Genomic DNA, 16624 nt, shown 5'->3' with positions numbered 1-16624 from the left:
ACTGAGCAACTAACCACAAAAAACACCTAACTCTCTCTAGTACCATCACCCTCCAAATATGATGAAAGAAGCTACCCATGTTCTGCTTAGCTATGCTGTCTTGTGTCAACATTCTATAAGCCGACTGAACCGTGAACTTACCATCCAGATTTACTCTCCAAGACTGTCTATCTCTAGAACCCGTAAAGCTATCGAAAGCCACAATAGCAAGCTCCAATCTTTTATTGTCAGTTATATATGGATTAATACAGGAGTAGTCCCAGTCAACATCATCCCGCCAAAGCTCCCGAGCTGTAACAAGTGCAAACCCGGTCGGCAACACACCCATTATCTCTTCCACCAACGGTTTATCCGAGAGCCAACTATCAGTCCAAAACCTTATTTGTCTCCCATCCCCAGCAACCCAACCCTGGTCCCGTTTGTGACAGTTTTATTGGCTTCCACTTTTTTTCCTCCACTGCGCCTTCAATCAAGTGATAGAGCCTCTCCAAACATAACACAAACAAATAAGGGGATAATGGATCCCCCTGTCTCAATCCTCTTGAAGGTTTAAAAGCATCAGTTTTCTCACCATTCAATAGCAAGTTCATATATGGACCCGTGACGCACTCCATTATCCATCTCACCCATATCTCTGAAAAACCGACTGCCTGCAAAGTATCCTCCAGAAAAACCCATCTAACTCGATCATATGCCTTCTCCATATCCAATTTCAGCAACATCCAACCTTTTCTCCCCTTCTTTCGCCGCATGGAGTGAACGACTTCCTGGACAATAATGATGTTGTCTGAGCTTAATCTCCCTGGAGGAAAGCTCGTTTCTGCTGGACCAATAACCCGTGTCATGACCCCTTTTAGTCTCTCCACCATCACCTTTGTAATGGTTTTAAACAACACATTACAGAGACTAATAGGACGGAACTGCATTATCGTTTCTGGTCTCTCCACTTTTGCAATAAGGACCAACAACACATCATTCGTCTCTGGTGGCAAAATACCAGTCTTAAAAAAACTCCAAGACTAACCGAGTCACCTATCACCTCCCAGTTCAGTTGGCAAAAAACAGGCTGGTATCTATCAGGTCCTAACGCCTTAAAACATGCTACGAACAGCTCTCTCCACAACCTCTGAAAATGGCTTATTTAGTTATTTAATTTTAAAAATAAAAATATTAAATATATTTTAAAAATATATTTTTTGTGATACAAAAAAAATTCTAAAACATCATCATTATGATACAAGAGAGTACTACACATCAAAGTACACTTTAATAGTTTTCAGTGTATCAAACTATTAAATACGATGCCAACAGAAATTTTGTCAAACAAACATAGATACAAAATCTGGAAAAAAAATTGAAGTTCTTTTGGGCCTCTTCTCATTCTTCATTTGGCACGCCGGTAGAAATCAGTGGTATTTGGCCCCGTTTGACCACCGCCAAATCTTAAAGACCGAAGTTTTGTTTTTACTCTGTAATAGAAGAAAAAAAGAACGTTCTAACGTCGTATCTATTTGTCTCCCTAGGGCCTATGCTTGAAGCAAATGGAGAATGCGATCGGACATTGGAAATGTGAGACAAAGGCCGGACTACTCAGTTTCCCCATCCTCATAATGATCTTCATTGTAGCATTTAGAGCTTTACTACGTGTCTTACAAAACAAATTCTCTAACAAGCACAAAGAAGATATATAATAATTAAATTTCTTAGAACAACAAAATTTTATATGAACAAGGAAATAAAAAGATCGGAGGAAAAGCATGACGAAAACTAAGAGAAAACTAATTTTAGCGAACTTGTTTCCAAAACTAGATAGGGTCTGTCCCCAAATTGAAATTTAGTTAGTAACAAAAGCAACGAGTTTCACGATCTACGGACAACAGCAGTGGCGAAATAAGGATGGTGTGTGAACTCGAACGACACCTTAAGCGAACGGTCTTGACAGAAAAGGTTCACAGCGACAATATTGCGTTCTGCGACTTGCTCTAATCCCCGTACTTCAGCCAATTTATCAGGATTGTTGGCGTAACCAACTTTTATGTCCTTAGCGAGCTTTTGAGCATCATGAAAGTACTCATACATAGGAAGATACTGCAGCAAAAGTAATAAATACAACTTTATTCCCATGTTCAAAACTATTTCCACCGTTTTATTTATCCATATACAAATTCATCACTCCAACAAACTAAATTATACATGTACACAGTCATCACTCATCACTAAAAAACATAGTGAACATTACTATGTTAACCAAGTTATTGCTTTTAATCAAATAGTTAAGTGGTAAATCTTCCATGGACATATTTTAAATGAATAGTAAATCCTTATTTTTCCGTACTATCCAAATTACCTGAACCTTACTCGAGATATTGCGAGTTTAAGTATTAATCTTTGTAGGTACCTGAACTACCTTTACACTACTCGACTCATGAATTACCCCACCCATTTATTACATGTATACTTCAGGTAGTAGATTTAGATAACTGAAATACCCATATCCAACCTTTACCTACTATTACATGCCTACTTCTACAATTCATCTAACGAAGTAAATAAAATTAAGCATAAGAAAAAGTTGTACGGAGCACACTTACGTCAAGACGAGCCTGAGATGTAGATCCTGAGAATGATTCATATGCGTCATATTCGGGAAGCGATGCCTTCTGGAGGAGTTCAAAATGCTGGATAAATTTCTGCAGGTTGAGGAAAATGGGAAGTCGAAGTCATCGAACACCTGAATTCCACAACTATGTAACAAATAAAGGGACTTATCCTTACCTCATTTTCGGTATTAAAAGGTCCTTGACTCTTTAAACACATCCCTTCATTTCTCAAAGCAGCAATCATCTACGGTAAACACAAAAGGTTTGGTCAGGTTTAAAGTACTTGATAACATCAATGAAGGAGCTTAAAAGCAAGATATTGAAAACCAAAAAAGTCACCACAGCGAGGCCCTGTGCAAGGCAAGTCTGACACTGGAGAAACAATACCCATAGACTAATCCGATCTTCCCGAGCCATGTCCCTAGAATATTCCTTATTCCTCTTTGCTTTTCTTTCCTCTGGCACAGATGATGATACGTAAATGTATTATACAAAGATACAAATTCGTTATGCAGTTATGCCAAACCAACTACTGTACAGATGGTTCATCTTCGAAAAACTAGGATACCAAAAAAAAAATGAGTAAATGAATGCTTACCAGTGTTAACAACGATTAAGACCCTGAAACGTGCTCTTTCAGCAAGCTTCCAGAGTATAATATACATGTACCAGTATACCATGCAATACTCACTTGAAGAGTAGAGGTCTAGGTCAAACCCCAGCATGAGAAAGCGAATGGCCACCCAGTTAATTTGCTCATCTAACCAACCATATATATGATTTAAAATGACGACAGACTTATCCTGAAAGATACATAGATTCAAGTCAACATGATTTCCGTAGCTGCTTATCAATAGAGGCATAAATTTTGGAAGGAGAAAAACAAAAGTTGTAGAAATTTAGACTACTGGTTTGTTCCTGCTAAGAACAACAAATTAACAGCCGTCAACAATAGAGGTTTGATTAAATGGACCTGGCGTCTTTGCAAGGAATAGTGATGGTAGTAAACCTACCCCATTTTTTGAAGCCCGTGATGAATCTTGCTGCAACATTTGACCAACAGTAATACCCATCTGCCAAATAAAGTAACACGAATGAATGAGATCTTGACATAAAAAACCCCAAATCAGTATGCACACAATATTAGGGTAAGCAAGCTTACTTATAGCTAAGTAAAGAATAATACAGTTCCAAAGGTACAAATAGTATATAACCTGCACATGGAATACACGCCAGTCGTTTAAGATTTTCCCAAGCTTACGTCTCTGCCATGGGGTATTAGCACATAGTATTTTCAGTAGATTAATCATCAACTGCACCGCAAAATGAGATCAGAGATCAAATTGAGCTTTCTAAGGAAGAAGTCAGTTGAATATTTAGATTTATCCATCATGTATTACTTGTCAGGATCCAGAGGCTAGGAAAAACCCGAAACACTAAGAAGTAAGACCAAGCATTCTTATCAAAGTCTCCACAAAAACCAATATTTAAAAAAAAATCTTCTTGATAATTACTTACATCCACACATGCAAAAAGTCTCTGATATTGCAGCTTACAAGCCAAACACCAAATATTGAATAAAACGAATACAAAATTATACTATTCAAGGTTTACCAAGTTTCAAACCCTTCTCAAGGAATTGACCATCCATTTGTCTCAATCTAATGAATAACTAACAAAAACCGGAGTTTAATGCTGACCTTAGACAGAGTGGCACTAGGAAAAATAAAGAGTTACCTCAGACAGGTTTGTAGATAAAAAATGAACCCAGCGTATTTTTTAATATCCCGTGTTTACCTGATTAAGTTGAAGAATGTACTCATTTGTATGAAGGCCATGGTTCTTCGAGACATCCAATGCAAGAGATCTGGCACAGATAGTCAAAAAGGTATCACGGCCGTAAAGTTTCCCATCTTGCACAAGGAGAAGCTGTAGAACAAGATAGAATTTTGAGTATATAAGATATAAAGGCATTATGCTAGCTTAACACATAAACTTATTTACTAATATTGCACATATACAGAAATTAACAACCAGATTCAACCTCAACTACATATATTATTGCAAATATATTCTTATATTCCCACGTCACCATTACTAAAATCTAGCGAGCAATAAAGAGTCAACAATGAGAATAAGTAGAGGACTAAACAGCTCTGTTGAGGAAGCGGACTTGAGCTGGGAAAGGTGGTTCACAAGAGTTGACTATATTCGTATGGTTCAATCACACAACTCTTAAGTCAGAAAATGAGTTGGAAAAGAGTGTTAACAAATATAAAAATGCAAAGCAAGGAAGCGGGTAAGAAAAGAAGCAATATATTCCACTATGCAAACACACCGTAGTGGATGTATGTGAACATCTTCAGTGCAGAGAAAGCCAAAAAAATTTACACAAAACAAGAAATAAAATGATCTACGGGTATTCGAAAGCACAGAGCTGCAAGATTTTGGTTTATTATGTTATAAGTAAGGCACCTGAAGATGAGCCCTAGCAACCAAATCAGGACGAGATTTTTGAAACTGAATCACAAACTGCAAGACGACATCTAAATCTGGTTCCAATGAGAATACACAGATCTGATCCAGATTGTGAAGAAGTTTCACATAATAGTCAATAGCCTGGAGAAGCAAAAATTGATAAAATTAGTTACTAACAAATTTTATCTCAGGCTCTCTCTCTCTCTCTCTCTCTCTCTATATATATATATATATAGTGTGTGTGTATATAGACACACAATATATTATGAATACAGAATTTTAAAGTTCCAACCTTTTTCCAAGAAAGAAGTTTAATAGCACGCGGAGGGGTTGGAGCTGATAATCTTTTGTTTAAAGTAGAATCAAATCCAATTGGGGAACGACCTGATGCAGTTGTACTTTCGTCTATCTCGCTTTGGCCATTTTCAACAATATCTAATCTTAGGAATTCCGCAGACTCCAGAGCAGAATCTAGCTCTGATATGCAATAGGCTATGTGTTTCCTTGCCAATTCAAGGCCTCGTCCTTGTGGCCGTCTCATGCAATTAAGAGCGTGTAGAAAATGCTGAAAATTATAGAGAAAACGTTAAAAAAACTAGCAATGCGCAAGTGCATAACAGCTACTGAGGTAAGAAAAAACGGCTTACGAAACAAAATAATAACTACATCACGGCTCACATGTTTGGGGAGTATTTCTAACCATGAATGAGGGTAAATAGGTAATCAAAATTGGGAGTAATGAGGGTAAACAGGTAATCAAAATTGGGAGTTGCAGTACTTGGAAAATATGACATGAAGAAACGTATGGTAACTCTGATTGCCACTCCCCAATGTGAGGTAAGGTCAAGGAAAAGCAACTCAATCAAACTCATGTTCTGTGTAACTTTATTTTTAACTACCACTTAGTCTTTCTTCTTCAACGTAAGTAATATAAAACTTGTGTTTATCGATGGGCACCAGAATACATTATTATAGAAGGAACAGACTGAGACTATATGATACACCAGTTAACATGACCTCTACAACTAAAGTTGAGAAAACGAGCAAATAAATGTAACAAAGAAAGAATAAATAAAGCATGAGACCTTACGGAAACGTATCCGGCATAACAGAGCTTTGCAAAAACTCTCTTCCAGATGGGGATTAGTTTGTAGAGGTTCCAATTCTGCATCTTTAGGAAAAAAAGAAACTCATTGGTCTCGGTTCGTGCTGCTGTACAGCAGTGTTACAATTAAACAATAGGCCATAGAGAGTAATATTTCCAAAGAAAAATTCAACTGAAATGATCAGCAGACTTTACATATAAATCATTATGCAGTAGAAGACTCAAAGTTATCATATCAGGAGAGGCTAATTGCAAGTTCGTATTTGCTCTTAGAAAGCAGTTGCAGAATATCTAAGTCCAATGCATTAGACTGTCTTCAAATTCATAATTACCATTATAGAGTAAACAACATAGCAATGAAAAGAGGCAAAAGAATAATCTTCAATCCCATCATATGAATACTCTCTTTCTATCTCTCTTCTGAATATGTGCATGCAAAATAGAAAAGGAAGATATGCAAAAAAAAAAGTACCTTCCAACACTCTCCTTCTTGTAGCCTTACAAGCACGCAGCTGACGACAGATCGTTTCTTCGACCGCATTTAAGAGTAACAAGCCCTTGGCATCTTCATCTCCACTAAAAGGAAGACCATATGTCATGGTTAAAAGATCCTCTTCCTGTTAATAAGCAGGTATGAGGTGAAATCATTCAGTACAAAATATTGAAGACAGCCTTTCTTTAGTCAAGAGAAACTTCTATCCAAAATATATCAAGGCATATATTCTTAAGTTTTCATCTGCATTTAGCGGCAGGCAATGGTGGAAATTTTCTACACAAATAATTTCTACCCTCTGCTAATCATCTCAATATTTTCAAAAACAACTGCCTCGACTAGATGAGAACGAATGCAAAGACTTCATCAGAAGAGAAGAGTAAAGTGAATCCTGTTTTCATCTTTGATGTCTCCAAGCAGGGAACTGTGGCTTCTAATTTAAACTGGGAATATTAACATATAAACTCAGATAAGCTTATAGTTACTGACAACTATTAAATGTCAAATGGGTAAATAACTACTTTTCTTTATGCCAGAAAACAAAATGTTGGACAGATTAAAAGATCTAAGAAGTAAACATTTGCTTAATACCGCAAGAGTAAAAGAGGACAAAAATTTGTTAAAGTTAATTACTTCATTTGTACGTGCATCTGAAACAACAGAAACAACTGCCCTGCAAGTTGCTCGGATGACCCTACAATAAGAATGCAATAGAGCCTGTGAAGATGTCCTTTCAGGCCTCAGAACATAGATGCATGAAAACACAGTTTGGGCCAACGAATGACCCATGTGCCACGTTGCCTGCAAAAAAGTAGAGAATTCATAAGGAAGATACAAAAGATCAACCAAAATCAGGTAACATGTTTGCTTACATAACACTAAAAAACAAAACAAAAAGAAGACACAAATTGTGGACGAAGCAACTCCAAGTCGAAGATGATAGCTACATACAGGTCTCTTTATCAGAAGTTTCAAAATGCGAAGTGATTAATTCTTTCAGGAAAAGGAAACGTGAGATGCTATATACTTACAACTCAAGTAGTATCATATTAGCACATCTTTAACAGAGATTACCTCGCACGCCAGAAGATGATCCATAATGTCAATAATGGATTGCACATTAACAGTACTATCAGAGCTTACAGGGACGGGAGCAAAACCGCTTTCGATGGCTTCATCTATAGAATAAAATGTAGACACCATTCCAGAATCCATCTTTGGGTCCATAATCTAGCATAAAGCAGGGACACCATTAAGTGACGGGGAAGAGATTGCAACAACAAAATCAATTAGACACAGTTTGTGATACACATACTGAAGATAGGCCACACTTAATAAGGGATGCGACCAGTTCATAATGTCATTTTCAATAAAGTTGCAGCATAGAAGCAGAATCTATATCTGTTGTAGAAATAAAGAACAGAGGGGAGATCAAAAGGTGTAGAACCTCCAAAGCAGACATGGCAGCAAAAAGATTGAAATTATCTCCATTAATGAGTTGGCCTTCTTGAAGATCTGCAAAAGAAAGAAGACTTCAATCAGAAAATTATCTCCTACAAAGTTCAAACCAAATTGAGAGTACATAATTCTCAGCCATCGAATCAAAAGCATACTATGAACACATCTTTAATCCCTGAGAGAGAGAGAGAGAGAGAGAGAGAGAGAGAGAGAGAACCAGTGCAGGCGGCGGAGAGGAGAGGCGAGACATCGGCCCAGACGGAAGTATCACCGGAAGGGATAGAAGAGTTTTTAGAGTCGTGATGAATCGAAGACGAGTCTTCGTCCCTCAGTGGTTGCATCGTTCGTTCGTTGCTCAGGAACTCGCGAATCGCCGCCGATTCAGCAGGTTTTGCTTCTCTCTCGAATCCTCGTTTTTATGGGGTTTTTGCTACTTGTGGTATCAGTTTCGTCTTGCTCGATGCCACACTTGCCTGGGCCATTTAGGGTAATTTCCGGGTCGGATCACCAGCGAATACACCCAACCACCCGATCCTCGCTTTGCGTGAACTTTCTCTTTTTTATTTCTTTTTTTTTTAATAACACTTACTGTATTATTCTATATTAATTACTAGAATTTACTCTATAATACATCAGGTGACAATTTTTACGTTTTTCATTTTATTATTATATCAAATTTTTATAATTTCGTATTTGAAGTAGATTGGGATTTAATATAAATATTCCAGTGTTATTATATATATATATATATATATTGATGTTTTGTAATAATTAACAGTATATTTTATTAAATGTATTTGAGTCTTACTTATAAAAAAAGTAAGATATCATCAGATAAAATTATTTAGTCGTGTGGTAGTATCAAATTAAATTTCTTAAAATTATATGAATGTTAATCCAAATCCGTTCCATTATATCACTCAGATGATATTTTACACATTTTTGTAAGTTTGAATGGTTATAATATTTTAAATTTTCAAAAATTATAAAACTATTATATCTGGTATAATTAAAAGATATAGCGGTATTTAGATAAATTGTCAATTATAATTGTTTAGGTGTAGTATATAATTTTGTTTGAGTTTGGCAGATAAATATGTTTTTTTCATAATTTTGAAGTAGTTGTTAGTAATTTGAAAATAATAGTATGTGAAGGACTATATTTTAATGTTAGGTAATATTTTAATTTGAAGAGTTTTTTTGTATATCTTTATAAAACGAAATTACCATGAAGTGTGCAAATAGTTGTTTATTAAAAGTATTTTTAATTTTTTTTTAAAAGGAAAGGAGAGAAACTTAATGCAAGAGAATTAACAATATAAAAAATATGATGAGTATTATAATTGAAAACTCTTCATTTGTCCAAACAAAGAGAGCCGAGTACACCGTAGAACAATCGGAATCACAAAATGATTTTACTTCGATTGATTTTTGTTAACAAACAATATTTTGTAATGATACATAACAAACAAAGAGAGTCGAGCCGAGGTAAAATCAATATTTTGTTCTGGATGTAAAATAGATTGATTTTTAAATTTTTATCTCTTCGATTATGTGAATAAGAGGTTGATATTGAAATAGATATCTCAATCGATTCTGTAACGTTTTGCCCAAAAAAAAAATCATGTTATTAGTTTTTGTAAAAATTCAATAATCTGACTATATTATTAACATAAAATAGATGAAAGAGTTAAATAAAACTAAGTTTGGTTGACAAAGACATAGTTAATTAAGAAATTGTCTAACATTCTCTTACTTCTACTTTTCTGTACAAACTCAACGTACGGAGAGAAAGATAAATTTTAGGTAGAAATATGTATACGATCTGGATAATATATAAGTGGAAATATGTTTATTTAACATCTTTGTTCTCCAGATTCTGAAAGACATATTTAAACACCACATTAGTTGTTGGTGTTCCAATCTTGCCTTTTTGTTGAAATAAATAATTATTAAAAAAACCTAAAAAAACCTTAAAAACCCTAAGTTTTTAAGAAATCAAGAAGTGCTATTAGTAGTTAATTGATACATAACATATAATGATATATGTATACATGAGAAAACAGAAATAAAGTGTTGACAAAGATCTGCTTTTTCATCGGCTAACACCAATCACTTGCGCTAACACCAATCTTTTAGGTATGCAATTGAGGCAGCCATTGAAATCTTAAAGTTTATTATGGATTGTTATAAGTAAATTGTGTTTGCTTAGATGATTTTTCTACCTTCTATTAACACGCTTTTTATAGAGATCTTTGATGATGTCAGTTAGGTATGATTGCAAATCGAGAGAAAATTGGTGAGCAAGCCTAAGATATTTAGATAAGGAATGTTAGTCTAGCAAATTTTATGTTTCCATATTTTCTCGATCTTTAGCTAATAAATGGGAGAAATCTCTACTGAATTACGATTTCTTGATTAATGTTTAGTACTAAAACCGCTTAATTCTTTTCTTTATTTAAAAATATCTTACCAAAACCAGATTTTGTGATTGAAATCGTTATGAATGCGTATTTGTGTGTTTATCCATGTTAACAAATATGCTTGTATATTGATAATTATTATGGATTTTATTGGCTTTTGTTATAACCCGAATATTATAGCATATCTTCAATATGGTTTCTCGTTTCAACTAATATAGGGATTAAGTGTAAATATTCATTATATATTAAAATAACTCAAATGTAAAATAATCTATATTAGAATATATTTTTTTTGTTACAAAAATCCTAAAACAATTTTTAAAATATATCCATTTATAAAAATTCAAATCACATATGCTGAAAAAAAATCCAAAATTTTATTAACATTATGTATTAAATAGTAATTCAAATAATTAAATATAAGATTAAATAAAAGTGAAAGGAGAATTATATTTTAATTTAACATATTGATTTAAATTAGGTAGATAGATTTTAGGAAATTAATATTAGCATATAAGGAAATGATTGTGTTTGGTTGTAAGGATTGTAAAAAATTTTGTTTGGGACTTGATCGGATACAAAGTTAAGAGAGGATTGCACAAAAATATACTCCAAAAATGTTAAGTTAGATTTATTATAAAACAAAAACAAAAATCTCTGCCAGTAATCGGAAATTTTTTATTAAACAAGCAACTACATAAAAATTACATGTGACTCCCATTAATCTCAAGGCTTTTTAATTATTCTGCAAAAAGGGTAAAAACATCATTATATTGTTTTTGAAAATGATAAACACGCAAATATATATGATCTATTTATGTTATTCTCGAATCTTTTCTTTCAATCTTGACACAATCTATACACCATACTCAAATCGACCCGTTGTATAACCTTTTTATAGAAATTTTGAAAAAAAAAGTAATGATTCATATATTACTCGTTCTGTTTCACTTTAAGTGATGTTTTAATGAAATAATTTTGTTTCATTTTTTTTTTCGTTAGACCATTTTCATTATATTATTCCAAGGTGAAATACAAGGATAGAATATATTTTTGAAATCGTAAAGCCAGCAAAACACAAAGATATCCCTGAAAGCTTAAACTCGATACGCGGAGAACACAAGGTAGAAAACTAAAGCCAAAATAAAAGCTCTCAAAATCATCGGAGAAGTCGGAAGAGTACATTAGACGCGGGAATAAGTACTCCTCAAGAGTCAATGTCGAAAGGACCTGCAAACGTAATTGGAAGAGATATAAGGATAGAGGCCACTGCAAAGATTTAACCCAACTAAAAACAAATACCTCGGACATAATAAGCAAGGAACGCGAATTTAATTCCTAACCACCTAATCTTATACCGAAAAATCTACATCTAGGACTTTGCGTCCCCATAAGTGGTCATTTGCCACAAGAGATTAGCCTTACAAGAACAGACAAGGAACAGAACACGTAAAAAAACCTATTTATTTTTCTAGACTAATAGCGGTGGAAGGAGACTTGGTTTAAAGATCAACAAACAAATAAGATGTAAACGAAATTTATCCTAAACCACACAAAAGACCCGACTGTAACTTCCTCGAGATCGAAAGCTAGAATAGATGACCTAACAAACCAGTAGAATACGCAACAAACAACATCTAAGGCCAACATCAAATTAGCCAGGATATACCAAACTTACTTAATTTGATATGATTGAGCTTGATTATCGGACAAAAGAATCAACCGCACCACTAACCAACTCGATGAACCAGATCTGTATCTTCAAAGGTAGAGCGAGACTCTGAGAACACGACAAAAAAGGACGAATCGCTGGCAATACAAATCCAACACACAGGTAGATCGAACAAGACATCAACATCTTCAAAATAATCAACATATCTACACTTGGAAACCATAGTAGCTCCACTTTCGATCTCGTCGAGAGAAGCAAAAAAAATGCTCAAAAACTACACAGCCGACAAGAACTGAAACGACCCGACCCATTTTTTTAACTAAATAAATAATAAATAATAATAATAAATAAATAAATAAACTACAACTAGTGGTCCTATACCCACTACCCACCTAACCACAATCACAACCAACAGCGGAAATAACCAATACCAACATCCAATAAATATCCAATAATAAACCAATATTATAACATAACCAATATCCAAATACCAAACACTAGGAAACACAAAAACAGCATCCTAGCAATGTTCCTAATGACTCAACTCTAGCAACCTAGCAATGCTAAACAACAACCAATCGAGTCCCTAGAACATCCTCCTCTTCATTGCCTTGATTCCACGATCAAACTTTGCATTTACCTGCACCACAAACACAAATTGAGATGCATGAGTATTTGATAAACACTCAGTGAGGCAATCCTCCCATCTACTGGGCTATACACACAAGCAACTGTAATCCCAAAGTCCAAACAATCAACACAAACAAACATACAAACCAGGAAAACAAACATCATCTCACTGGAAGGTAGGTGTGGACCGACACTGGCCTTGGTGTCGACCGACACTACCCCACAGTGTCGATCGATGCCGCTTCACTGGTGTCGACCAACACTACCCCACAGTGTCGATCGATGCCGCTTCACTGGTGTCGACCGACACCAATTGGTGTCGATCAACACTCCCTCTGCAACTGCGATCCGCTCGAAGCCAAGAGTCGAATCTCGCTCCCAAAACTCCACCATATCGTCCAATACTCAAAACCCAAGCCAAATACGTCCTTAGGAACCTGTAACAATCAATCCCAGCAAAGAAACACACAAAAACAGCAACAAACAAGCAATAACAAGGAATCACATGCTTAGATTAGCCATGGTCATGCACTCACCTCTTTCCAGGAAGATTCTGACAAACAATGACGAATCCCACACTCCCAGTAAGCCTCTCACACGTTCCTAGCCTTGAATCCTCACTCCCACAGCAAGATCTCACTCATAAAGCCTTGAAATCTCACAAAAACTGACAAAAAATCAAGAACACACTTTTCTCTTCTTTCTCTCTCTCTCTCTCTCAAGCGGCGAGACAACAACCAAAACACGACCTAGGTCAATTTTTCTCCTTTAATACTCGGTTCAATGGTTTCCTTAAACCAAACCGAACCAAAACGATCAAAAACTCAATCTGGCCGAACCATAATAACTGGTGTCGACCGACATCACATGGGTGTCGATCGACACCCACCCACAAAACGCAGAGTTTTTGTCGCGGGTGTTACAATTCTCCCCCACCAACATAGATTCGTCCACGAATCTCAAACAACCATCAGCCAAGGACTCCCGTGCAACCATCTCCACGGCCCGCACTCCTCCGACCGATAGACTCACGTTCCAGGCATTATTGCTATCGACTTTTGGACTTTCCTTTACTCACAGGCCTAAACCTTGAGTTTTTTTTGGCTCCTCATCAGACTGAAGCCTGCATGCCATAATATTGGCTCCTCATCGGGCCTAAACCCGCATGTCATAATATATAAGGAAGTCTAATACTCGTCTCTCGGGTTGCCACCCTATAGCGCGCCCCCAAGAGTCGCGAGCAAACAATTCTAAACACGTCTGAGTCCTATCCCTAACCAGGTTTCCTTCCTGTGGCTCGCGTAGAACAACACAATGCCCTACCAGCCACATATCCCCTCACTGGAATACCGCATGACCACACAAGGATCATCTCACTACCCCACGGGCCGCCACAAAGGCCAACAAATGTCATAAACCGGACAGCCACCAACGCCAAACAAATGTCCTAAACAGGACCGCCATAAAGACCAAACAAATATCCTAAACAGGACCGCCACAAAGGCCAAACAAATGTCCTAAATAGGACCGCCACCAAGGCCAATCGTCCCGAAGGATCGTCACAAAGACCGCTCGTCCCGAAGGACCGCCTAAACAGGCAACTCTGGCTAAACAGCCCGCCACAAAGGCCACACATTTCGTTGAACAGCCCGCCACAATGGCCACACATCTAGCTAAACAGCCCGCCACAAAGGCCACACAATGGCTAAATAGCCCGCCACAAAGGCCACACACGGCTAAACAGCCCGCCACAAAGGCCACACACGGCTAGACAGCCCGCCACAGAGGCCACACCAGCCTCTCCAAGGCTCACAATCACCAAAAATGGACAAATTCTAACTCACATAAAACTTTCAATTTTCAGACTTTCCACTTCTGGAAACTTTCTACTTTTAGAAACTTTTAATTTAGGAAACTTTCCCTCAAACCACGAGCACCACCTCATCTTGTTACTTAGTAGCACAACCAACCACCCCTAAGCGACCAAGTAAACAAGAGAGATGGGCTGGAATACTCCATTCCCGCTCTAGCCACTACTACAACTGGGACCAGGCTAGACAAGTTCAAGTCGCGACCTGCTTCTCGAACCACTTCTTGAACCTTGCCTTCATCCTCGTCTCTGGCTCCCAAGTCTGCTCCTCAACACCATCACAGTCCCAAAGGACTCTCATCAAAGGAATCTTCTTCTTCTGAAGTTCCTTGATCCTCCTCTCGAGCACCCTCACTGGTCTCGCCTCCAAAGTCTTGTTAGGCTGAAGATCCTCAGGAATCTTAGCAAAAAACTGATCATCCTCAAGGAGACACTTCCGCAACATAGACACATGGAAAACCTTATGGAATGCTCGCATAACCTCAGGTAACTCCAGTCTATATGCCACTGGTCCAACCCGCTCAATCACTCTGAACGGACCCATATACCTCGGACTCAACTTAGTCTCAGTCAATGACTTGTTCGGACCCTGCAACATAGCCATCTTGAGGTACACTCTATCTCCAACCTGAAACTCAAGATCTCTCATCCTCCTATCGGCATAACTCCTCTGCCGATCTTGAGCTTCCTTCATGTTCAGCTTGAGAACCTGAATCTTCTCTGAGGTCTCCTGAACAAAATCTGCCCCGTACATGCTCCTCTCCCCCACCTGAGTCAAGCATAACGTTGTACGACAAGTCCTCCCATACAAAGCCTCATAAGGAGCCATCCCAATACTCGCTTGGTAACTGTTGTTGTAAGCAAACTCTACCAAGCTCAAGTGATCTGCCCAATGGCCACCCCAATCCAACACTCACATCCTCAGCAAATCCTCCAACGTCTGGATCTTCCTCTCTTACTATCCATCTGTCTGGGGATGATAAGCTGTACTCATATGCACCTTAGTGCCCATCTCTGCCTGAAATGCCCTCCAGAACACCAAAGTGAACTTGGAATCCCTATCAGACACTATGCTCGCTGGCACCCCATGCAACCGGACTATGTCCTTCACATACTTCTTAGCCAAGACCGCTGCTCAATCAATCCTCTTAATGGCCAGAAAATGTGCCGACTTAGTCAACCGGTCCACTATGACCCATATAGCATCAAACGTCCTGGACACTGGCAAACCTACCACAAAGTCCATAGTAATCATATCCCACTTCCACTCTGGAATGGGAAGACTCTTCAGCATACCACCTGGTACCTGATGCTCAACCTTCACTAGCTGACACACATCATACCTTGCAACCCAACTAGCCATGTCCTTCTTCATCCCGACCCAGTGATAGTACCTCTTGAGATCACGGTACATCTTAGTCGCTTCTGGATGAATAGAGAACATGCTCGCATGAGCCTCTCTCAGGATCTCCTGCCTCAACTCCTCATCCTTAGACACACAAATCCGCCCATGCACCAAAATAGTACCATTAGCCGAAACATGATACTCTGAATCAACATCCTTTGAGGCATTCACCAGCCCCAAATCCTTCTTCTGAGCCAACTGCACTCTGCTCAACAGATCTGCTCTATCAGATGCAACCAAACCCAACGACTCCTGAAAAACCGCATACAAACTCAAAGTGCTGATCTCCCCTACCAGAGACTCCATATCCTGCTCCTGAGCCAAAGCCGCCCGCTTCCGACTCAAGGAATCAACAACCAAGTTAGCCTTACCAGGGTGATAGGCTATCTCCAAATCATAATCTGCCACCAGCTCCATCCACCGCCTCTGTCTCAAATTTAGCTTGGGCTGAGTGAATATATACTTCAGGCTCTTATGATCTGTAAACACC

General features: G+C 37.6%; 1 protein-coding gene across 8 annotated transcripts; it reads right to left on the bottom strand.

Moving 5' to 3' along the window:
- Nucleotides 1-1666: 1666 nt before the first annotated feature.
- On the bottom strand, nt 1667-8726 carry LOC104766614 (uncharacterized). 8 transcript variants are annotated; one of them, XR_015590862.1, is made up of 16 exons: nt 8352-8720; nt 8124-8191; nt 7751-7906; nt 7310-7477; nt 6656-6800; nt 6164-6249; nt 5371-5643; nt 5076-5219; nt 4398-4529; nt 3763-3913; nt 3614-3673; nt 3199-3403; nt 2940-3058; nt 2776-2844; nt 2592-2690; nt 1667-2088 (listed from the first exon to the last, which is right to left on the bottom strand). XR_015590862.1 is itself a non-coding variant. In XM_010490528.3 (16 exons), exons 1-16 carry the CDS (start codon nt 8473-8475, stop codon nt 1861-1863), a joined length of 2175 nt encoding a protein of 724 aa, XP_010488830.2. In that variant the 5' UTR covers nt 8476-8726; the 3' UTR covers nt 1667-1860. The 8 variants fall into 8 exon arrangements, 7 of the variants coding, with proteins under 7 accessions (XP_010488830.2, XP_087357613.1, XP_087357616.1 ...); XM_010490528.3 differs by having other exon boundaries at nt 3815-3913; nt 8352-8726; XM_087501487.1 differs by having other exon boundaries at nt 3815-3913; nt 6164-6243; nt 8352-8680.
- Nucleotides 8727-16624: the final 7898 nt, after the last annotated feature.

This window comes from Camelina sativa, chromosome 19, assembly GCF_030686135.1.
Source record: "Camelina sativa cultivar CO46 ecotype springtype chromosome 19, ASM3068613v1".
Taxonomy (NCBI): domain Eukaryota; kingdom Viridiplantae; phylum Streptophyta; class Magnoliopsida; order Brassicales; family Brassicaceae; genus Camelina; species Camelina sativa.
This window is presented reverse-complemented; position numbering and strand designations above follow the sequence as displayed.